The sequence below is a fragment of the Alligator mississippiensis genome, chromosome 8 (assembly GCF_030867095.1).
Source record: "Alligator mississippiensis isolate rAllMis1 chromosome 8, rAllMis1, whole genome shotgun sequence".
Taxonomy (NCBI): Eukaryota; Metazoa; Chordata; order Crocodylia; family Alligatoridae; genus Alligator; species Alligator mississippiensis.
In genome coordinates, this window is record NC_081831.1 from 17,667,004 (window position 1) to 17,691,894 (window position 24,891).

Here is a 24,891-nt window from a genome sequence, read left to right on the forward strand (position 1 = left end):
CAGCAACTTAAGGTCTTGCCTAGAGGAAAGAAGCTCGGCCCTGGTGCCATAGTAGTGTCGTGTAAACGGTGCGGTGCGATGCACACCTGAAAGTAGCCGATGTCAGCGGCATTGGTGCGGATCCCATTTAAGCGCAGCTACACAGCACAGTCGGGCCCGCAGGGATAACCGCACGACTTCAGCCTCACCGTGTTGTAACTCTCTCTCTCTCACTCACGCACACGCAGCAGGCTTAAAGGAGACTGGGTTAGGAGGCAAGGGCACGCCTGTGCCCACCGGGTGGGAGCCGGGAGCGGAGCGGCGGCTCGGAGCACGGGTCCCGGCAGCGATCCGGTGCCAGGTTTTGCAGGCGGTGGGCGGGGAGCCGGGCTGGGCTCTCCCCGCCCCTCAGCTGGAGCCGGCCGAGCCGCGCCGCGCCGAACTTCAGAGCGGAGCGGAGCCGGGATGGGCTCGGGGGAGCGGCGGCGCCCGCGTCCGCACGCCCCGGGGCCCGGCCGCGCCACGTAGGGGAGCCCCAGCGCCTGCAGCGGAGCCGAGCGGAGCGGAGCCGAGCGGCAGCACCATGCTGCGCGCCCCGGCGCCCGGGCGGCTGCCGCTGGTGCTGGGGCTGCTGCTGCAGCTGTGGCGGGGCGGCGCGGCGCAGTACTCCAGCGACCTGTGCAACTGGAAGGGCAGGTGAGCGCGGCCGGGGGGCGCGGGGCTCCCCTCCAGCCCGTCCCCGCAGAGCGCCGGAGGCGGCTGGAGCCGGGGGACATGCTGCAGGGGAGCAGCACCGGGCTCCGCTTTCAGCCTCCGCGGCTGCCCAGGGCCGCTACTCCGCTCATGTCCGCGGGAGGGACCGCCGCCGAGCCCGGCTTCTGCGCTGCGCGGCCCCTCCGCTCCGCTCCGCGCATCGCCCTGCTTGTGAAACCTCTTGAGCGCAGGGCGCCTCGGCTCCTCAACCTTTAATCCTCTGCAATAAACCGACTGCGTCTTCATGGCTTTGCAACTTCTGCTGCTGCTCCTACTCTAACCCCCCCCCCCCCTCCGCCTTTCTATTTGCAGTCGACATTATTTTTTAATGAAACGTCCGTGCTGTAGGAGTTTGGTTTCCGTTTGGTTAAAACTTTTCTTTTCTTTCTTTTTAATGGGGCACCAAGGAATGAGTGCATTAGATTTAGGCTTGATTATGCTTTTCTAATCTGAAGGGGTTCGTGTCGGAGATAAATGTGGATCGGGATTTCTGTCTTGTGATGGAGAGAGTGCAAACCGGTGAAATGTGAATTTCTATTGGAGTGTATTTTCAGTCCAGATTGTGCAAAATGAATTTAAAATATGCATACAATTGGCAATTGCTTATGAACTTCCTACATTTCTTGACAGGTCGTAAAACACTGATTAGTAAATCCAGTTGGGGAGATATTCCCAATGTACAGCTGGGATGGGGCAAAGTCTGTAGTTCCCTGTCAGTTTGATTGGCAAGTTCCCAACACTCGGGTTTTGCATAAGGAGCTGTGTTGCGTGTAGTTGGACCAGACTCCTCTGCACTGTCCTAAGCGTTTCAGCTTTGTGTGAACCAGGCCTATAACCTGACAGTCTCATGTCTGCCTCAACAAAAGTTCAGGGCTCTTATTTTAAAGGGCTGGCCAAGCAGGGCAGGACATAGCATGGTCCAGAGCCAGTACTGAGTGCCAGTACTGAGCACTGAGTGCCCGTGGAAGGGGATGCATGAAATAAATGTGAGTCACTTCCTGTTACTGCCAGCTTGGGGATAAACTGGTGACCCAAGCCTGGAATCTCCCATTGTCACCACATCAGTCCCATTTTTGCTCATCAAGGAAATGATGCGTTCTTGGTGATCCTGTCGGAGAGGACAGACTAACTTCTTACAACTAGGTGGAATGGCCACATTGAGAACCATATTTGTAACCACAATAACCAGAGTACAAGTAGACATAGGGCTTGGGGTGGGGCTTGTCAGACTGCATTCACTGCACTCATGCTTGACCTTTTGGCCTTCCAATAAGAGGTAGCGATCCTGTTGGACTGTGGGGGCTGTTTGTTCATTCCATCCATTCCCGTATAAAATGAGTTGTTTCTTCAGAATCAATAGATGCTGTAACTTTTTTTTTTTAATCTGGCAGTCAAATCAAATACTTTGGGGCCCAAGCTGATTGCCACAGAGGTCAGGATGGAATTCTCTGTATAAAATATAACATTCAATAGCAATCAAATAGTTGTATCCAGAGTTGATTCCCTTTTGGTGTTTATACCTTACCTATCGTGGCATCTAAATAGTTCAGCCTTCTTGCAAACAAATTATAAAGCAGACTTGACGGGTCAGTGATTTCCTATAATAAATGTGAAGGCATTTTTGCTTTTAGTGAGATTGTGTATCTCGTAAATATCTAGCTCAGATCCCTTAGGCAGCTTTAAAAACCTTAGCCACAGGTCCTGTCAGTGCTAATATTTTCAAGCAAATATCTCATACAGTAAGATTGCTTACACTGCAGGTGTAGCAAGATCCAGAAGCACCTTAATAAAAGGCCTAATGGAGACTCCTAAGCCTCTCCCACAAAATATTGCTCTGTGAAAACCAGAAACTACATTATGATACATGTCCAGTCATTTCTGTAACTGTAATTATAATTCTGCCTGATACAATGATGTCACGTTTATTGAGTGAAAGTGCTGTTCTGACCACACTGAAACCTCGTCAGACTAACCTGAGTCCTATTTCTAGACCTGAGTTCCATTTCTAGTTCTACCTATGACTAGCTGTGTGGTCTTGGGTGAGTCATGACACTGTTCTGTTGTTCACCCATCTGTAAATTGGGGAAAATGTTGCTTCCATTTTTTTTTAAAAGAGCTTTGAGAGGTGTAGAAGAAGAAATGCAATTGTGGCAGCTCAAACTTGTCCACTGCTGCAGTGGACATACTGTGTAAAGGATCACCTGTTATGCATTCATGTAGAAGAATTGAGTTCACAAATGGCAATAGCAGATCTTCCAAGATATACAGTAATGGGCCACTTGAGGCACCAGAAAGGCAGAATATCAAATAGACAAGTGCAGTGGATCAGTGGGTGTCTCCTGAGATCTGTAGGAGGAAGTACTGTTTGGTTGGACCAACTCCTAGAACAAACAGTACAAGGGGGGTGGGGAAGTCTCATTCATCAATGTAGTCATAAAAGAATTGGCATATCTTCTTGACATTAAAACATTAAAGCCTCAAGTTAGTTTAAAATATCTTTATGACTAGTGTGCATGTGGTGCAACTTATTACTAGGTATTCAATTTATTACTATGTTACTCAGAAGTAAACAAGAAATTTAAATAGTTTTCCACTATAGCAATAGATGGCAGTATTATAAATGTCTCATTTCATTTTGACCAAAGAAGGTAAGTGACAGATTTAACTAGGTCATTAATATTGAAATTGGCACAACTTTCTGAATCAAGATTTATAACGGGACTTGATGTGCACAGGTATTTGTAGTCAGCGTATCTGACATTGTCACTTTATTGTTGTGCTGTATAATTTGGCTTCAAAAGGGAATCTCTAAATCCACTGTTTCATTTGAATGTTTAGACACTGTGACCTCAATATTAATTGGGAACACTTGCAGCATCTGCTTTACTGTGTTTCAGTTCTCAGTTCTCTTTTTTCCCCCCTCATGTGTTTAAACATTCACCTTTCTGTGAAATGCACCCACCCCTATGCTGAAGATGAGTGTGTACCCTTTGTGTTATGTAAGGCTTACTTTGAAGGTTGTGAAGGATACAAGTGATGCATAGGTTTTCACAACATGAATTTCCTTCTTTTTAGCAATACTTTAGGATATTTATTCATTGTCTGCAAAGGAAAGAAATACAGTAAAAGCTGACTTCTTCAGTCTTGCTCTCGGCAGAGTGACTTTGCATACGTGCAGTACTGAAAGATAACCACCCCAATGATTTTTCTGGACCAGTTGTAAATATACATGCACATTGTATATTTGCTATATGAAATAGCACATGAAAAGTTGTTTCTTGACTATATTAAGTACCGCTATGTGTTTGAGGGCAAGAGACTAAAGGTCAGGAACCAGCCCCTTTCTCCTATCATCCAGGTTCTTGATGCGGCTTTCAAGATTATTCAAAAGCACATGTTTGTAAGCAGTGTTGTTATTAAAGCTTGAGTTTTCTTTGAGCTTCCTCATGTAACCTCTATCAAGTGGGTTCTACTGACACACATAATAATGAGTCACATCAACAGTAAATGCAAACCATATGTTGGTTTGTTTTTTTCCTTTTTTACACATGGCTTCTCATAACTTTTCTAAATGCTGACTGAGTTATAAATCCTGCATCACTTGTTTTGCACCTGAATATATTGGTGGCATGGGGAAGTAAAAAAGAGGGAGATGTCATGAGGTCTGTTTTCAGAAATCAGGGTTTAATGTTCATTATTTATGCCATGGTAATGTGTTCTATTTTGGCCCTACCACAGACTTCCTTTGTGACCCTGGACTAGTTACTTAGCTCCTGTCTTGCCTCAGTTCACACATCTGTAAAATGGGGATGCCGTGAAACTTAATTAACACATTGGAAAACTTTCTTTACCTGAATTGGAGAAGAGCTGAAGGGTCCCATTGTATATGGCATTGTGTGAATGCTGAGTGAAAGATAAACCCTGAGTTTGAGGGTAGATACTCCAAGCCTGTGAGGGGAAGCAAAGACACGGAGGCAAGTAATAGAACCTAAATGTTCTGACTGCTAGTTCACTGCTGTATGCATTAGGCAACACATCCTTCAAACCCATCCTGAAAGCTGAAAACATTAGAATCTAGTGCACAATTATAAATATCCCTAAGGAAATGCTTTGGGTTTACTTGCATGAGTAAAAGTTTGCAAAGTCACAGCTCATATCCAGGAAAGTAACTAAAGATCAGTAACACGGTGGATATCCTTTAGAATGACCTTTCCTCAGAGACTGACTCCAAGTTCTCTCTTGTGTGTCACTGCTGTCTCCCCTTCTTCTCATGTTGTCAAACTCTGCAGCAGTTCTTGCTGTTGTGAGGTGTGTTAATTTTTGTAGTTGGCAAAGATAGTGGAAGATTTTACGTGGATTTAATGTTCATTATTTATCCCATGCTAATGTGTCCTACTATGGCCCTACCACAGACTTCCTTTGTAACCCTGAACTAGTTACTTAACCACTCTCTCGGAGGGGTTTTGTTTTTTTTTTAAATAAAGGTTTAGATTGTTTTGTCTGAGGCTATTTAAAGCCCACCCCAAAATAGTAGCACAATTTATGGTCTCAGTCTTGTACAAGGTGATGAGTGTTCGAAGTCCCTGCTGAAGGCAATGGATCAGGCCCTTGGCAATGGATTCAGTGATGCTATAAAGGGGGGGCGAGGATGGTTCTTTGCTTACTTGTCCCTTTTCTGAGATTTGAGGTTATGCTGCTTACTTAAGTTGTTGTATTATTCATTTAATTTCCCTCTTTTTTTTCTTTCCTTAGTGGCTTAACTCATGAGTCTCACAAGAAGGATGTTGAACAGGTCTACCTCCGCTGTTCTGAAGGATCAATAGAGTGGATGTATCCCACGGGAGCACTAATAGTCAATCTGCGACCCAATATGTTTTCTTCCTCTTCCAAACACTTGACTGTTTGCATAAAGCCCTTCAAGGACTCCACAGGAGCAAATATTTATTTGGAAAAAACTGGAGAACTGAAACTGTTGGTCCGAGATGGAGATCGCAGCCCCAATAAAGTGTATTGCTTTGGCTATGATCAAGGGGGCCTGTTTATTGAGGCTACCCCTCAGCAGGACATTAGTCGGAAAATTACAGGCTTCCAATACGAACTGATAAGCAAGGGGATAGCATCCGATTTGCACACAGTCTCTGGTGAGTTGTGAGCCTCTGGCCACATTTTAAAATACTATATTTAGAGTGCTTAATAGATTGCCAAGTGATTAAGTGGTAATGTATTGGGGTCTAAATTTCACTTGCTTTTAGAGCATGTTGTTTAAGAAGCCTTTTCCATCAAAGACTTGTTTATGTGAAAACTAGGAACAGATTGAACTGATCCAGAATCATCACCAGCAGTGATTTGATTATCTTCTCATACATGCACACACAGGGGTAAATCTAGAGCAACTCCACTGAAGTTACATCAGTGTCAAGCAGTATGAATCTACAAAGAATCAGGCTCTATGGTGATTAATATTATTTTGTAGCTTTTATAATTTTAAGACCGTACTGCATTTTTTTTGAATAGCAAACATTGGAACAAGGGGCAATTCCTCATACTGTTTTTTCTTTCTCTCCCTGTACATACTCTGTTTGCTGACCTAAATACCTTTTGTTTCAACAAGCATAAACACAGAGGCTGGAATACCAGTATACTACTTGAGGAGTAGCATCCCTGCATTTGTGCAGTGGCTTGGACCAAATGACTGCCAAGGTGCTTTCCAGCCATATGATTTGGTTTAAGCTTGCTGAGTCAACACTCTGAAATGGAAGGGCACTAACACTGCTATAATGATTTTTACAGACCTAGCATTCAGTCTTGTATATCCTGCATACCCATACCTCGCATTGTAGCTGCCTTTCCTTTCAAGACCTAGGAGACAAGATCAGTGTTCCCTGATGGATAGTGGATCTGGGCTATTTTGTACCAAATGAGAAATTAAGTTTCAAACTTGATACTGCTAGGGGTCCCAAGGCAATATCTATATCTAGAAATCTATAGATATAGATACAGATCTATAAATCTATAGATTAAAACCAACTGCCTAAATACAGCCTAGAAAGCAGTAGTTAAGCAGTACACATTTTGGGAGACCTGGTTTCATGTACACCTAATTAGAGACACTGTTTTACAAGTAATAGTACAGCCAATGAACTTATGCTATCTTGTTTTCCATAGTTCTCATAATTAATGCCAAAGTACTTAAAGACAGGCCTCCTCTTTAAGCAATAAGACACCTGCTTTCTTTTGTATGCAGGTACTTTCCATTATGAGGTAAATTTGGATATTTGTCAATCAGCTAAAATGTGGTGGTTTTGAATTCAGCTGTTTGGATTGTCATGTAATGGACTTGGTGATATAATGGTTAGCTGAAATACTGGTGCAACACCCATCACAACTGATAGGTGGCGCATTTGCCATTAAAACCAAAAAGCTGAAAGTATGATTATTATTAAAATTGTTTCATTTCATCATTGTAGTTTAGTGTGGGATGTTTAGGATGAATTGGCTAGTTTTATGTTGAATGTGTTGCAAAAGATTCCACCTCATTGCCCACCAAGTTGTTTTGGCCTGCAGTTACTTTTGTAGAAGATGAGCATGCAATAGGACTGATTCTCAGTGAGGATGACACAGCACCCTGGGATGATGCAAGATCCTTTTAAGGGTGCCACGTAGTATTAGTATTGTTAGGTGTGTAAACACCTACGCACAATTCACAAGATAAACACAGGGTTTACAAACAGGGATCCAGAGTGTCAAAAGCCTTCTGACCAGTTGTGGGTGTTTTTGAGTTCCTTGCAACAAAAAAATTGCCCTATTATTTTTCTGCAGTGGAAAAAGTGAGTGAAATTTAAGAGCTGGCATTTTCTGAGGGGAGGCCTTTCACCTAAAAAGGTTGAGAACTATTCTACTGTACAGTACACAGTCTTTCACAAAGGGATTTTACTTCTTAAATCTGATGGAACCTTTGAATTTAAGATTTTTTTTTTTTTGTGGGTGAACTAGGGTGAGAAATTCATCAAGTAGCTTGCTGCTGCTTTGACTATATATGAGGTGAATTTTTCTAGTAACTGCCCTGCTTAAACAAAATGGAAATGATAATATATAAATAATGCTTTGACCCTAGCGTTTTAAATTCACTGGCAGTTCTGCATCTCTGTAGAAGTTGACCAAAGTCAGTGAGACTCCCTGCCTGCAGAGATCTAGATTATAGGAGCAGGACCAAATATACACTACCGGTGCAAACAGCTAATTCTCAACTCAACAAATGTAGGAACACTGGAGCTGTTAACTTGAAACAAAACTATATGGCAAATTCTTAATATATCAGAACTTTTGGAAGTGGGAGGGAGTCTTCTCTGGTAATTTTTCGAAAGCCACATTAGTGACTATCTGAACATAGGCTTATTTTTTTTATTATAGATATTAAGTTGTTTTAGTTAACCTGTTGAGCTCAAGTACTGTTTTCCTGAGCAATGATGATAGCTCTTGGTGTATGAAGCAGATAGTAACAGACACAAGATAGCCTTAGGAGGACTTTTTTTTCCATAGTGCTAGCTGGAAACAGATCAAACTCGGGTTTTTTGAACTGTTGCAGTAGTTGCCAGTTTTTGGAAACCCCACCCCCTCTGAGACATAGCCATCATATGTTCTTGCTGTATGTGGCTCCTGCCAGCAGTCAGTCAGATGATTTTATTCCTTAATAAATGCCTTTGCTGTGTGCAGAAACAGCCAGATAAGTAGCTGCATATACCTGCAATAGGTCTGTGTTTTGGCATCTTAACAGATCACAGTCATTCTTTTGTAGCAGATTCTAGTTTGCTGTTAAGCCACTGAGAGAATGCTTCATTTGCTTGTTTGCCTGCTAGGCTCCTGTTTATTTGGGGGGATAAATTTGCCATCAGTTGATTTCTACAACTACTGTTTCTTCAGCTGAGAAAAGCCTTGAGCCAGAGGCAAGCTTGTAACCGTAAATATGTTGAAAGCCTGATTTGAAGTTTCATCCAAAAGGAGTTTTTGTTACTTTGGCATATGTTTGGGTTTTGATTGTGTGGCTGTCACAAATGGAAAAGTGAGTCTGATCATCTCCTAGTCGCAGTTTGGCAGAGTTCAACAGAGCCAGAAGTGTCTGAAGAGATGCTTGTGACTTAGTGCTGTTGCCATACAAGGCCGAGAGATTTTGCCAGCACTGGATGAGGGAAGTGCCTTTAATTCTTCACTTTTACACTAAAGTCAAAAAATATTTGTAAAAAGAATAAGGGGAAAAAGTTCTCCTTGTAAAAGTCCTTGCTGTGTAATTTGACAGTCGGACACTTTCCATTCCTCATATTACAATATTTAAGGCAGTCTGATGGTCAAAACTTTTTGTGCAGTTTTCCTGTTGAGTGTTATGGTTTCCTGGTAATGGCGATTGTACTCTGCCCCTGAATTTACTTCCTCTACATAACCTGGCATCCTAGCTCTAATTAAAGAACGTAAGACATCTATGTAATGCTTTCATGACCTTTTTTGCTCCCAGAATCTGCACATTGCAGGGTGCACCAGTAAATCAGTGGTGCTTGGCAGGGGGGCATATAATTTTAATTAGAAAATGCAGAGTTTACTGTCATTCTTTCCCACTTCTGAATTTAGCAACTTGAGCAATGAAAGATGTAGGTTTTGAATGGGTTTCTTGCTTTCCATGAAGCAGACAAATCTCTTGCTCTATTATAACTGAATCTCTGGGTTTAACCCTTTTCTTGGCTCTAGATCTGCAAACAGCATTAGTTACCATGTTCTCTACAGATTCTCTAGGGAGCTGTAGAAAGTATGTGTTGTACAGAGATGTGTTGTAATCCAGATTAGAGTAATTCAACACTGGATGGTTTATAGCATGGAATGTATTGTTTCAGCGATTTCTATCATGACCACTTGGAAGAACTGTGCTTTTCACTAATGGAGAGAAAGTTATCAATGGGGGCTAATTTCATCCACGATGTAAATCTGACTTCAGCTCATTTACCCTGTGTCACATCTTGTGAGGGAAAACAGGTTTTCCAAGAGTGGCCACCACTATGTCTAATGTAGCACTGAAGAGAAGTTTTAGCCTACGTTGTTAAAAAAGCATTGTAGACTGCATAGCTTGTTATGTGGGTGTAGTGCGCACAAGCTATAGTTCTACAGTTCAAAAGTGTCTTCATTGATGGGACTTGGAGTCTTTGTAGGTTGGTTCCCATATCAAAAAAGGTGCTACAGCAGTTGGCTCCATTTGATTCAAGTTAGATATGCCCAACATTTTGGTTCCATGCCAAAGGTCAAGATTTGGATACCTTTACTCTGTTTTGGGAGTATTGGTATTCAGTTCTTTCAGCTGTACAGTCCACTTTCTCCATTACACATTAATCAAGGTCCATAATTTGAATGCTGTAGTTCAGGAACTAAAATTAAGACTCTTCATTACTTGCCACTTGTTCTGTGCTAAATCACTCAATAATGTCCCTTTATCTTAATGGCATCTACCCATTAAAGTCCAGGTTCTGCTAGCTATTTTATGAGTTTCCTTTATTAATGCCTGGCAGCAAGTTGAGAATATTTATAGAGATCTGAGGTAAAATAGCCACATTTTTTTCCATCTAGATAAAATCCAGTTACCTAATCAAGAACAGTATGTCCAGCTGTTTCCTGTGGGCTATTAATTCACTGTCCCAAGGAATTTATTAAATTGGTAAAACAAATGCTTAAGCACTTTCTTAACTTCCAGTTCACTATTTCATGAAGAATCCTCTTTTACTTCTGAGACCCCCTTGCACACTGTAAGCAGTACAGTATGGCTGAGGCAGAATACATTTTTGCCCTAGTATTGTTACCATGATAATGACCTTCAGTTGAATTCCCAGGGGCTTACCTATTAATACAGTACCCTAATCTAGCCAGTATTTGCAAGGAAATGAGCCTTTTACCTTAAGGCTGGGTGCATTGTAGACTTATTTTTTTTTTGTAGTTCAAAGTGGCAGGCATAGTTTACATTCCCCTTATGCCCCCCCAGTTGGCTGTGAATTAACATTACTTCCTTGAGCCAAAACCCATGGGGCAAGTACTTAAATTTGTGACTAACTTCAGGCTGAGAACACTTGCATATACCTAGGTATTTGCAGGATCAGAGAGCCTTAGTGTAATAATGATGAGGATGCCTTCTCAGTATGTGCTTATTGGCTGTACTTGCAGATAAGCTGGTGGAAATGAGAGAGGCTCCTGGAACATTTTAACTTAAAAGCCCCCATAACTTTCACTTAAACTCTTTCTTCCAAATCCATGATATGTTAGGTGAGTAAGCCAGCTGATTCTTCAGGAAGAGCCAATATGGATGGTTGTGAGAACTGCACTTCAGTTCCTGGTGAATCTCAGGGTTCGGGACACAAATTTACACACAAACCAGTATAAGTGATCAGAAGGTGGTTCAAATCTGTAACACAACAGAAGAACAGTATGCTAATTGCTTTCAAAATGGCCAAAACCAGTTTAAGATAAACCTGGATGGATGTAGTAACAGACTTAATTGGGTTAGGTTAATCAGTTTATTGAACTTCTGGCTCAGATCCCCTCCAGATTCAAGTTAACTCAGAGTCCCCCAGCATGCTTTGTACCTCCCCTGCAAACTCCCCCTTGTAGGGTGGACAGACTAGTCTCGGCCAAAGTTGTCTGCTCCAGTTGAGCAGGGAGGCATGCTCTATCCCCTCCCCTCCCACTTCCTCCCTCCCCTCCATCTTCCCCCACCAGCTTCTGTCTTGGGCCATTGCAGCCATGTAGCTGCATTTGTGGAATCAAAAGTGAATGTCTGTTCACTTGTTTATCAGTGCAGTCTAGACAGCTTAGACTGTGAAGACTCAATTGGTTCAGCCTTAAGCTTTTTGACTGTCTGTACTTAGTGCAGAAATTGGGAATCCCCCCTAATAGAATCTGTAGAAGTATATTTAAGATATTGTAAGGATTAACACAAACCACTTGTATTTGCATATTTTGTCTTTCCCAGCTGTCTGCCCAGGATTAATTCTAGTAAAGATGCATTCAAATTTCAAATCCTTCCCTAGTATTAATTATTCATTTGGTTTGGTTTGGTTTGGTTTTTTACCATTTCTTCCTTTCTAGAGTCTCCCAACTGGTTTTCTGTAAACATTAGCAAAGATTAAAAAAAAAAAAATCTCCGTGTCTTAAATGCTTTACCCTACCCAAGCAGGGTAAAAAGAAGCCTCCTATTCGGGCCCATCTGAGTCCACACAGAACATGTTTTATAGCACTTCACCCGCCAAGTGTTCATTATGCAACCACCAAGTGAGTTGCACACAAATAAAGCTGCACTTCAGGAGCAGTTGCTTGTGTAGTAGTTGCCTTCAGCTGTGTAGTAATTTGAGGCAGATTTTGAGATGAGTGATGGCTCATTAGGGGTGAGAATTGTTCTTCATCCCTCTCCCTGCTTCCCACCATTTGCTCATCCATTTCTCTCACATGCTGCTCAATAAAGCTAGTTTGTTTGACCAGTGCACAAAAGATGAGACCAAACTAGAGGCATATTAACTGCTAAAGAATGAAATACAGCTATGGCATTTACTTTTTAATCCAAGCAGAAATTTCAAGGTGGTAGATTAGAAGGTAGCAACGCTGAATCTGCTGTTACTGGTGAGAATTGAGTTAGAATTGACAGGTCTTTGCTAGGTCTATGCTCATCTAAATAGGGAATTTACAATGAGATTAGGTTTGAAAAACCAGGAACCTGTGGGTGATTCATATGACTCTCTGGCCAAATCTGCAGTAATTGGCAGGGGTGGGGAGGTTGAAAGCACATGTTGCAGTGATGAGCTCCCTAGTAAAGGATGTTTCCCTCCCCTGCTATTTGTGTAGAGAGTGTGGCAATCCCAAAATACACCTCTGAAGTGAAGATAGTGCAAACAGTTTTAACTTCATCCCTTCTCAAGTAAAGAATTCTGCAGGGACCTGAGTGTATGTAAATCAGAAAAAGTTGATTGAAGACCTAGTTTTAGAAAAAACAACTTTTGGCACTTTTGAGGGTTACGTTATTAAGAGTGCTTCATGCTGTAACCTGTCTGAAGTGATCTATAGGGATTACGGTGCTAGATCCCTTTTTTCTTAATTCCACATTACACTCTGCTTCTTCAGTGAGCAGACAAGGTGACAATAGAGTTGTAATGATAAGCACACAGCTGCAGGGGAGAGGGTATAAGAAAATAGCTTATTTTTGCTAGACTGGCCACAAATACACTAAACATTTTTCAACTCAGTGGGCAGTCAAAACCAATAAGCAGTCAGGTGTATTATCCAGGCAGCTGGGGTTCTGCTTTGCTCTGACCTTTATGTATTACAGAAGATAGCCCCACAAATGGAATTGCAATCCAACAGAGTTGCTTGGCAGTCTTTAATAATGCTCCATGCTTGCTCTGCAAAACTGTTTAGTTTGCTAATTCCTGAGGCTGTTGTTAGGGAAAAGATAGGAGCAAAGGAGGGAGGGGGATTTGTATTTTTGTTTTGCTCTGGAGGAGTAAAACTTTGTTACTATTGTAATGAGAGTCAGTTTTCATGTTCTGAGATGTCATTTTGGAGGAAAGAAAATTCTCTTACTTTAACCTGTTTTTGCACTTTTTTAGGAAGAAGACATTATACAGTGTAATATAGCACAGATTCTTGACAGAGCATCTAAGGACTGACTTTACTGCCTTAGTCCTTTCAGATTCACTTATGTTTGTGCAGTGTAAACGTAGAGCTTTGCCAAATAAGAATTTACAGTGAACTGATGAAGAATGCCTTGCATTCAAAGCTTGTCTAATTTTTGTCTCAGCCATGAAGTTGGTCTGCTAAAAGATATCACTCACAAAAAAATCTTTGCTTCTTGCATAATTCTTGGATCATCACGGTTACAACCTCACTCCAATACTTCTAGTTCTTTATACCTCCTTTCTACTTGCTCTGCACATCTTGTCCTTTACACTCATGTAAAATCAGGTTCGTTTGGTATGAAAGCACAATCTTATTACAATGAAGAAATCTGTACTGGTTTTCTTGCTGTATGAATCCATTAAGCCCTGATGTTGCAAATCAGAAGAAATGAGCATGTAATTTTTGGGGAGTGAACTGGGAGATAAATATAGTCATCAAGAATAGCAGTGGTTCAGAAAGCAGTGCGAGTTAGCTTTCCTTTATCCTATATGCAGGCTTCCTAGAGGGCTGATCAAACAAGAAATTACTTTGAAATAAGAACTGAACTTGCTCCTCTAGAGCTCTCCCACACGTGGAAAGGAATTTAATTTCTAGAAACACAAATAAGAGTGTTCATGTATGTTTTTCTGTGCATTAAGACTCACTTAATCTTTGATCTTTAACTACTTCACTTACAGGGTTTAACTTTAACCAGCTACTTGTCATTTAATTCCGATCCATTCCATGCTGCATATTCAGAGGGTGGGGGTGTAAAATTCCTGGCCAGTTTCCAAACTGTTAATCGGTACCAGCTCTCTCCAGTTTTTATTATACCAATGCCAGAGGGCAAAGGGAAAGTTTTGAAACTAGAGCAGAACATCTGATTTACTGTACAATTTCATTAGCACTCAGGAGCAAGAAATGGGTGCCCTACTAGTTGCATCCTGTCAACTGCACATGACATCTGATGGAAAGATTTTTTTTTAAATCTTTCTAAAGGAAACCGTCCCTCTTAATTAAAAAAAAAAGAAGGCAAAAAGGCCCCTCATGCATCATTTTATTTTTCTGAAGCCTACAGTGAGTTCATTCATGTTCAGACCCTGAAACAGGCTACATACTGCTCATACCAAGAAGGAAGGCTTCCCTCATGACTGGGTGTTGAGAGGGGACAGGCTGAATCATTATTTTTTTTACTGAATTTAAGTTTTAACATTGGTTTTCTAGCCCTTCTAATAAACATGACTGTCTTAAACCAGGTGCCTCCAACATCTCTGCTCCTGTTCATGGTTTTTTATGGAGCTACAGGGTGAAGCCAATATTCTAGTTACTGTAGCTGTTCAGAAATCTGTAGAATAAACGAGATTCACACTGCTGAATCTCAGCAAAAGTAGCAGTAGAAATATATATGGGAAGAAGAAAACAAAAACTGGCAGGTAGGGAGGGGCAGGATGGCCCTTCCCTTTCTAGTGGCCAAAAACCAGGAAAGCTTCAAAGAGATGAGACTAGCAGTAGCCAACAGCTGATACGGAAGATGGGATCGCTCAGCTGGTAGATAGATGTCCCAGTACACTTCCTTTTTCCAGCATGTGGGAGGTTAGCCAGGCTGTACTAGAGCATTTGCTGTGGACCTTCTGGTTAGGGAAAGGGGAAATCTAGATGATGTACACCTTTTGCTAATACATGACTAGTAAGAACCACAAGTCTTACCCATGCACTTGAAAGTCAAAACCTTTATATCACTTATGAAGATACTGCTTTTGTGAGGGGATGGCTGATAACTTCTCTCCAGAACCTATCTGTGAGATAAACCCCTATATATCATGGCTTCATACTAGTATCTTCTTTGCATTCAGCAGTTGAAATACACAGTGGATTTGCTCTAATCGTAGCTGGATGGGGGGGGGAAAGAGTAGAAAAACATTTGTTAAAAATTTGCTTCTACAACAAAATGATATGGTAAACTTGGCCTTCTGTGATAGAAATACTGCAGAAAGAATTTAGCTGAAAAATCCATCTACCCAAGTGGCTTTCAATTCAGTAAAGCATTCATGACGTGCAGCTACTTCTGTCCCAAAGGGTCTGGCAGTAAGGTTTTATATGGTACCAGGAATGATGGTGAGGCAACATCTGAGGTGCAGGAGCAGAGAACTGAATTCAATCCTAACTCAATGCACCTCTCTCAGCCTGGTGGGGAAGAAAGAAGTTCACTCTTGCTTGGCTGGGCCAGGCCTGCCTGGGTCTGAAGCTGACATGGAGTACAGTCCCTGCTCTTTCAGGGAGCTGACAGAAGTGACATTTGCCATGCGATCGGCCCCTTGAAAGCACTCTACAGCCATCCCTTGACAGAAGTGCATGGCTGTAAAGTGCCTTAAAAGTGCACTGTCCCACCCCTGGTGCTGTTTGCAGGAAGGGAGGGTGCTGGGATTTGCATGTCTGTCTGCCTTGGGGTGGGAAGAAGGAGGGACTTCAATCTACACCCCCCCCCCCCCAGCTCAGGTTGAGCAAAACCCACCCAGAGCACCCTCCCCTCCCTTCTCCCTCTGCTCCTGTCCTGCAGATAGCACCAGAGCTGGGAGGTGGAGGGGGCGCACAGCTCCGAGAGAGAGGCTGCTGACAGGCAGGTCTTCAAGGACTGGCTCCAAAGCAGAGCTAGATTCCCCTGCTTCCCTGACCCAACAGTGAACATTTGTTGGGGAGGGGTCGCTTTAACTTTTGGTGCTTTCTGTGAAGTGCTGTGAGTTAGAGCAAGAAGCTGCATGTCTGTCAGCGCCCATGATGATTCCCCACAGAACAGGCAGGCAGTGAAATAGCAGGGCTTTAGCAGAATACTGGCTTTGTCCTTATCTGTTGGCCCGTGGCAAGTATGTGTGTGATGTTGGGAAGTAAGCTGCTCCTTTTCAAGGGTTACAATAATTTACTTCATCCTTAAGAAGATGGGATTATGGAGAGGAATTGCATTGCAGAAGGGTGTCTTGGGACACAGTGCAGGTCAGGATGACTCCTGAGATGTGTAGTTTATATATGATCCCTTGCTTTGCCTGGGCCTGAAGGTAGTTCTGTATTATGCTGCTTGAATAAAATCTCTTAGTGCCTCTAGATCACTTTTAATCTGTTTTATTAGGCTGTGTGCTGTAGCCAGGAACAGCTGAAAGGGGTTAACCCTCCACCCCTAAAGATAAAAGTATTGAAGATCCATAGTTGCTTGTGGAGCTGCCAAGTCAATTTAATTTTGAAAACTGTATTGCAAACAGGGCTTATCTAAATTCCTTCATCAAAAACTGGTTTAATGTGGATAGACTTCTTTGGTACTTAGGGCTTTAATGCTCTCTTGGAATACATTTTTATTAAAAGATAAGGTCTGATTTATGGTCTTATATTTTACATTTCTCAGAACACGCAAGTCGTCATGTCTCTGACAATAAAGTTTATTTTTTTTTTTCCTCTCCCTCTCTACAAGCAGGGAAGTGGAAATAACTCAGTCCTCTTGGCATAAACCATGCCACAGTATATGAAAGTCTGAATTTCATTAAAATTTATCCACTGGTTTAAATTGCTCTTAGAAAGTAAATACCACAGCCTCAGTCCCTGCTTAGGCCTTTTGAATTTATGTATGTTAAAATGAACATTCAAAGATCAAGCCAAAGAAAAGGAGTGTTTTTTTTTGTTTGTTTTAACCTTACCTTTTTTAAATAAAAACCTCAAATAAGTATCTTGGTTTGCATTCTGTCCATCAAGACTAGATAATTGTCTCTTATTTTGCTTGTCTAGAGCTGGTGTTTTTTCACGTGAGCAGAATTTTGGAACTTCAATACAGATTTCAGAGTCCTCATTTCCAGGCTCTGACTCTTTGTATGCTGCTGTGTCATGATTTGGACAAGATCAGGCTGCAGCTGTTGGTTCCTCACCAGTCACACATGCTAGATATTGGGTATCATGCATTGGCAGCTCTCTTCTTCAGCTGAGCTTAACATCTCCATTCATGACCTTTTGCTCTGGGTTGCCATTTGCATCGCTCTTTGAAGTTACTTGTTGTCTTCAGCATAGCCCTGCACCATGGCTCTTCCACACTAAAGCTGGGAGCTGTTTGAGTTCCAGACACTCTACTGGAGCCAATGGAGTTGTACGGTGCTGTGGAGGAATATGTCCTGGTACGTCAAATGCATGACAATTGTGTTCTGTTGATCTAAGAGGCATGGTCACTTTCAAACCTGTGTCTTCTGAGTGGTGATATTATTTAACACAAGCTCCATGGCGACACACTTGCTATCCAGTTTAGAATTTTCATATTGAAACAATAGTTGGGGAATGGTGCAGTTTGCCGAGGGTCATGTAATGCTACCCAAGCAAGAGACAGGAAAACACTATAAAACAAGGGAGTGACAAGGGGGCTCCACTGAGCATCATGGCTGGGTGTTGTTAAGTTCTGCCACAGGCGTGGAGAAGCTCTCTGTGTTATACAGCCCTTCTGTTTCTGTTATGTGGTTGAAATGTGATTTGTGTGGCTGCAGGTATTCCGCTAAGTGCAGGCGTGTTGGATGCTGTTCTGTTGATACAAGATTACAACTAACATGTTTGCATCAGTTCAGGTCCAGGTGCAATGGCGCATTTTTGGGCAGCATTTCAGAATGGTGTCGGGCGTATCTTGGAGACTGACTTGCTAAAGATCCCCAGGATAGGAAGAGTTGAAGGCTTTTCTAGAGCACTACTTCAGATTTCTGTAGCTAGTACTGTAGGTTCCCCTATCTTGTGTTGCTGCCCATCACCCCTTGAGCTCCAGAGTGGGTTAGAGCTTCCCAAACTGAATGAAAGGCAGATGTAGTTATTTAGTGGCATAGGGATGCTAATATGGCAAACCACAACACTTCTCCACTTTTCCAGAAAATCCTGGCTGCCGTTGGTACAAAGTAGCAGCCTTTCAGACCTTCAGGTTCATGTTGGAAGAATTCAGCCTTTCCCTTTTAAGAGGATGTCTTGGGGAAAAGATTAAATAAGATTAAATTAACTCTGACCGTAGTTAGGAGTAGAATTGGGCCATGAAACAGGAATATTTTGCTTCTTTCCTTTCTTGTATTTTTTAAATGCTCCTCCCCATGGACAGAATCCTTGGTCTACTGTCAATCAGATTCTCATTTCAAGTAACAAGAGACTAAGTGAGGAATATCTGTGTATTTTGAAATTTCTTCTCAGAAGGCAAGCCCGTCTGGCTTTTTAGGAAAGAGTTGTTCAGTGGCATCCTTTTGAATAAGTTTAGGATTGCAGTAGTTGCAGGCCAACTTTGTAGTATTTTCTTCCATACGAAGCTAGTGCTGGTGATGGTCCCTGACTCTAAACCCCAGAATTGGCATAATATAGGCAGCTGTAGTGCAGGATCACCCACGCTGTGCTAATGCCAACATAGAAGGCAGTAGGGTCGCCGGAGCCCATTCAATCCTTAGCAGTGTCATTTAGATTGCCAGCAGCAATAGTGGTGATTTTTCATGAATTTAGCTTTTTCTGATTGGAGCTTCAGCCATGCTTGGGTCCCACCATTGGGTTTTAAAGCTAACACGAGTGTGTATCTAACTTACGCTTGTAATGTGTAATTGTAGCATCTTCTGACAATTTGAAGTAGAAACAAACCAGCACTACCTCCCACATAACATATGCATGCATACACTCCTACTTAATAAAACCAAAGGATGTTCCTTGGTAAGGTGTTTTTTTTTTTTTCAGCCACTGTGCATTAAACCAATCCACTTCTGCTTTAAAGGGATGTCTTTCCTGTCTCCTGTCAAAGAGCAGCATTCTTGTAAATTGCAACACGTTGTCAACCCACAGTGACGGAGCACAAATTTGATAGTGCAAAATGCTGTGTTAGTATTGGACAGAGACTGGACTTGATGGCCAATGAGGCCCCTTACAGTCCTTCGTTCTTGCCTTTTAGGTCAAGAGGGATTTTGTCCAAACCTCCTTGTGCTGTTCTCCAGCTATGGGAGAGCTCTTTAAGCTTAGTACTGTGATCACCTATATTTGTAATTTAGCCACATCTCTCTCTATCCCTGTCTATCTTCCCCTCCCCCTGGGAAGGACAGAGAGACATGTTCAACAAGTCTGTTGGCCAACAAGTGCAGCCTATTGTTAGTATCACCATGTCCTCCTCAGTAACATCAGGTTCAGAGGGCAAATCGCTCAAAGCAGCTGGGACATGACTGCTGGCTCGTAAGGAATGATGTAATTACATCCCCCTCCACAGTGAAGTGAATAGAGAGGCCTTCAGAGACACTTGCTGGGGGGGCTGCCTCAGGTTACTTCAGGTCAGGATACTGTCAAAATCCATCAAAGGAATTCCCAGTAGATTTGGCAGCCGACCTGCACAATGCAGGCATTATGCCACAAGCGGTGTAGTTGAGTTATAGGCATCTGGGCTTTGGAGGGATTCAGTAAGATGTTGCTCTCCCCCTCCTCCCTCTGCTGCATGAATTAAGGCTTTTTTGGATTACTGAGTTTAAAGAAATCCAAGTGGTTCAAGCTGGTTTCTTTTTGTTACTAGTTCAGATAGTTTTTGTTGCAAGAGAGGGGACCCAGAGAGCCATAAAACTTGCTCAGCAAGGAAAGGGACACAACCTGAGGTGAAGGGAGAATGTTGTCCTACTGTGAACACAGGGGCCTTTTTCTATTAACTCTGCAGGTTTCTCCATAAAATGACTTATCCTGGAACTACACAGATATTTTACATTTTTGATGCAAGCAAACATGATGTCTGCATTTCAGGATTGGTTTAAGGTCTGTAAGGGCTTCTGAGTTTGGATGGGGAAGCATACAGTCACTCAGCAGCCTGCAGGCAATGTTAATTACTGAACCTCTGCAGTTCAGCACTAATTTAACATATGATCAAAAGTTTTATTCCCTTTACTAGCCATGCCGCTATTAAAAAAAAAAAATAAAAAATTCCCAGGTGTTGACTCGTTTGCATTTTCATTCTCTGTGGGAATATATGGTTAGGTTTTCATTTGATTGACTGTTTGTCTTCTGCTTTACATGGTTGGTCTGCAGCAATCTTTTTTTATCTCCCACCCACAGCTAGGTATATACATATAGGATATTACCCTTGCACAATATACCTGGTGTACCTAATGTGATTGGTGAATGAGGGATAGGGAAACTCGAGCGTGGTGCTCTGGATTTGCTTGGCATTGTCACTATGGGGTGATGTTAAGTAGTGCAGATTGCACTGTATCACAACCAAACTCAAGCAAGTCAGCCTGGAGCTGAAAGAGAATAGTGAATACCAAACTTAGTTTATTATTCAAAAAGGAGAAGTTAGGATGCTGTCCTTTAACTTCCATGTTTCTGAGACCTTAATATTGAAGGGAATTGGATCCATACTTAAAATGAAAAAACAAGTGCCCTTTTTTACTAATATTAGTCTATTAATATGGGAGAAATCTTTTAAGGTCTCATTTATTTTTCATTCCTAATGCTTCTGTTTTTCTCACTCATTTGAGAACACAAGTGGTCTAGTACTTCTTGCAGTTGGTTCTCACATCAGGTTGTAAGAGGGTGTTTGGTTCTAAAACAATTTTTTTCACTGATCTTTAAGAAAATCTTGTAGGGTTTGCCTCCATCTCAAATGGTTCACTAGTGCAACACCTAACCATATGATTAACTTCAGCACTTGTTAGATCCCATTGAAACCCAGCTGAATTCAAGAACCAGTGTCAAGTTTGTTAGCTAATATTGTTCTCTTCCTTTCCTCAATCTCATCTGTATGAATTTGGCTTTTGAATCAATAAAATATTTCCACAGTAGGATGTCATGGAAATGTGTGTTAATTTCCATTATTGGGTGAACATTAGAAGCTTATTCTGGACAAATTACTTTGTTAGGAATCTCCTGTTCAGGCTTTCTTCTGTGACTTCAGTTATGATCTTGACTCTGGCTGATTAGATCCACTGATAGGCATTTCTCATGACATTTTTGTGTTTCCAGACCTAGCCCCAAAGCAAGAACATACAAAGAAGCATTAAAGCTGGGAAAGGGCAGAACGCTCAAAGATTTCTTTGAAATTTTTTGTTCATATATTTAGGTGACTGGTCAGATTGGCTGTTTTTTGTCAAAACTACTTTGCCCACCCCTAGTTTTTCTTTCTTTAGAATTTATCACTCTTTAAGAGTTATTCCCTTAATCTCCCCAGCCCAGAAATGTGCATTTTACATTCTGTTTAATCCTATTAAGCTGTGTATTACACTGTGTATTAATCATCTGACTGGAGAAATCTGGTTCATTTGGAGCTGTAATCCTCCTCTTTGAATCACTGTTTCTATGGGACCTTGGAAAATATAAAATAGATTTGCTATGTCTTATGTTAAAGAATAGTTATACTGTTTAGAAGGAAGGCTAATTGTTAAGTATCTTAGGGGCCAGCTAAGCATCATTTAGACTAGTTCGAATGTACTACTTAGTACAGTAAAATACTTGCCTGAGTAAGGGGTGATTGTAAGGATGACAACTTGTGAATTTTGTAAATAAGCGTTTGAGATGCTGATTTGGGGTGACTTTAATTTGTCTTAATTGTGGATTATCTAAACAATTACACTTGGCCTTGGCCTTGTGTAAACTCAGTTTATCAGCAGCAATGGTTATAATAATCCAGGGTGAATTGTATGGCTGACTGATATCAAGTGCGCCCTTAAAGTGACATCAAGGAAAAAGTATGTATTTTGATCCTCAGGCTTCCAGTGGGTAGCCTTAATTAGCATCACCAGGTAGGGTAGACCCTAATAGTAAGCAGATTTCTCAGCTCAATAGGTATTATAGAAACATCTGTACTGTAACTACAGTACCTGCTCTTCAGAAATAGCTGGCTGAGTACAAAGCAGAATCACATTCTTGCATTGATTAGATTACTGTAGATACCAAAATGTTTCCTGCAGTACAGGAAATGGTCTTTGTACTGCTTGTTTTAACAGATACAGTCTTGAGTTTCCATTGTGTCTTGATGTAGTCAGACACATGTTTTTTTGTTTTTTGTTTTTTTTACTGAATATCCTGGTGAAATAGCCCTACCATATTTCATACAAATCATTTTTTAAAAAGCTTTGCTGTAAGAGTTTAAATGCCACATGATCTTCAGATCTTTTACAAGGGCTTTGAATTCCATAGTGCATCACACTATAAATAGACATATAAAATCATCTAAATCCAAACGTATAATGTGCTGCCACCTCCCACCTGTGTGTGGACGTACTTTAATCGGTGTATACATTGTTATACAATGCATGATGTTGAGGAATTTGCAACCTCTTAGCTTATAAAATACTGAGTATTTGAGGGTTATTTTCATGTAAACCACTTGTTCAATAACAAGAATGAACCTATAATTTGTCTCTTATTAACTCTGCCCCTTTCTCTCCAGCCCCCTGCCGACCCTGCAGTGACACAGAAGTCCTCTTGGCTGTCTGCACTAATGATTTTGGTGAGTATCTTCTTTCTCTTCTGTTTCTACTTCCACAGTCTGCCCTCTCCCTCCCTACTTTTAATCTGGCGCCTGCTGGATTTGACTACAGAAACCTCTGCAAACAGTGATAAATGTAGACACCAAATTGCAACAAACTGGAAACTTTCTCTGCTTGCTGTAAACAAACTGTGTCCAAGGCAGCACAAAGAGAACAGAGAAGGAGAACATTTTTATAGGAGGTGACATGAAGGGCCTCAATTAAAGACATTGTATTTGGCTAGTCCTTTCTATAGAGAACAAAGAAGAACCAAGCAACAACAATAGAGGTAGAAGTTCAAAGGTTTCTTGGGGGCATGTAATGGGTATTTTCCCCTTGATGTTCCAAAATGGACTACTGACAAAAGACCAAAGGCTCAGATGGCTGTTTTTATGTCTGTTTTCTAAAGGGGGAAAGTTAATGTTCAGCTAGTATTTGTAATGGTAGCAACAAACAAATTATATTGAGAGGGAGAAATTGGGAATGTTCTAAATGTGCTTTTGACTTTGGTAGATCTCTTCTTTCTTGAGCTGATTGCATGATTTCTAACGTAACTTCCTCATGCATAAATTTACAGTAATGTAGGCAATTTGGCTTTTGGGTTTTGAAGATATGCTGTAAGGATTATGAATACAAACACTGTGCCCTTGAACTTACTGGGCCAAATTTTAAACGGATGTAATAAATGTGTTTTCCCCATTAACTTCACTGAAGCTGCCTGCTTCAGAACTGAATTTGGGCCCAACTCTCCCAAAGCATTCATGTAACCCTCACTTCATTTCATTCTTCTGTCTCCAGTTGTCAGAGGTTCCATCCAAGATGTAACAAATGAGGTAGAACAGCAAGAGTCCATAATAGATGTTAGCGTAAGCAGACTCTACAGGCAGAAGAGCAAAGTCTTCCAGCCCTCAGAGGAAAGCGGGAGCTGGCGAGGGCAAATAAAGACCCTGCTGGAATGTGGGGTGAAACCAGGAGATGGAGACTTCCTCTTCACGGGACGCATGCACTTTGGGGAAGCCCGGTTAGGCTGTGCCCCTCGTTTCAAAGACTTCCAAAGGATGTACAAAGAAGCAAAGGACAAAGGGCTAAACCCTTGTGAAATTGGCCCGGACTGAAATCCTCCATTTGGCTGAAGATTGCTCTTAGCACTCGGCTGGAACTGATTCCCGGCCACAGTGAGCGTTCTGAACAAAAAACTGATCTGAAAGAACGAGGAGATCTGGTGAGCAGAGTGGAAGAATCACATGGGATGTCCCTGTGGCCAAGGGAGGCTGTTACACTAATGGAAGCAACAGAGGTACGAGCTCAGAAGGCTGCCAAGCAACCAAGGCTGGAATTTTAACCAATCTTGTCCCTATGAATTAAATTATTATATTTTTTTAGCAAGTTTCTTAGGAAAACAAGCAAAGAAACCTACCAAGTCTTAAACCCCTTCCAGTAAAAAACCAACTGCCTTTATATCTCTTTAATACTAATGTCTTAAGCTGATGTAGCATTTGGTATGGCATATTCTGTATAAATGGTAAAGAATGTGGTAGAACACGGTAAAACCATCTTAATGTTGATGCTTTGTAAAAAGCTTGGTGTACAATTCAAAGTTTTTTGTTATGACAGAAATTTATGGAGCCAAACTCTTGTGTTTTTTGTTTTTTGTTTTTTAATTTGAAAGAATGTACAAATCGCCACCTGCAGCTTTTTGTCCAGGCTGGTAAATTGTTTCCATTCCAGAGAAATAAAGGTCCCTGGATTTGATCTGCTTTGTTATGACTTATTTTCCTTCTCCATAATTTGCAAGCTCTGCTGCTCCTGATGTGCATCTGGATCAAGTGTCACTGGGCTAAAGATTACTCCTTGCTTATTGTGTGGCTGCTTTGAATAGAGATAATGAAGTCTGAGTGCCTGTGACCGGTTTGGGAACCACAGTATTTTTTCACATGGAAGTGGGATCTATTCTTTTTGAAGTCTTAAAGGCACCTTTCCTAGGCAAGATGCTTTCAATGTTGCACTCTGCCAC

The 24,891-nt window shown here is 41.6% G+C and overlaps 1 protein-coding gene across 1 annotated transcript; it reads left to right on the forward strand.

The window, feature by feature from the left end:
• The first annotated feature begins 424 nt into the window (after positions 1-424).
• METRNL (meteorin like, glial cell differentiation regulator) lies at positions 425-24,629 on the forward strand. The gene is made up of 4 exons (XM_014595618.3): positions 425-675; positions 5,485-5,873; positions 22,799-22,858; positions 23,676-24,629. The coding sequence occupies exons 1-4, from the start codon at positions 563-565 to the stop codon at positions 23,990-23,992; spliced, it is 879 nt and encodes a 292-aa protein (XP_014451104.1). The 5' UTR covers positions 425-562; the 3' UTR covers positions 23,993-24,629.
• Positions 24,630-24,891: the final 262 nt, after the last annotated feature.

What these genes read in the sequence shown, in the direction of transcription:
- METRNL (XM_014595618.3), top strand. Translation starts at nt 563, where the DNA reads ATGCTGCGCGCCCCGGCGCCCGGGCGGCTGCCGCTGGTGCTGGGGCTG. An exon ending in CTGTGCAACTGGAAGGGCAG is followed by an intron (nt 676 to 5,484) that starts GTGAGCGCGGCC and finishes TTCTTTCCTTAG; the next exon opens with TGGCTTAACTCATGAGTCTC. An exon ending in TGTCTGCACTAATGATTTTG is followed by an intron (nt 22,859 to 23,675) that starts GTGAGTATCTTC and finishes TTCTGTCTCCAG; the next exon opens with TTGTCAGAGGTTCCATCCAA.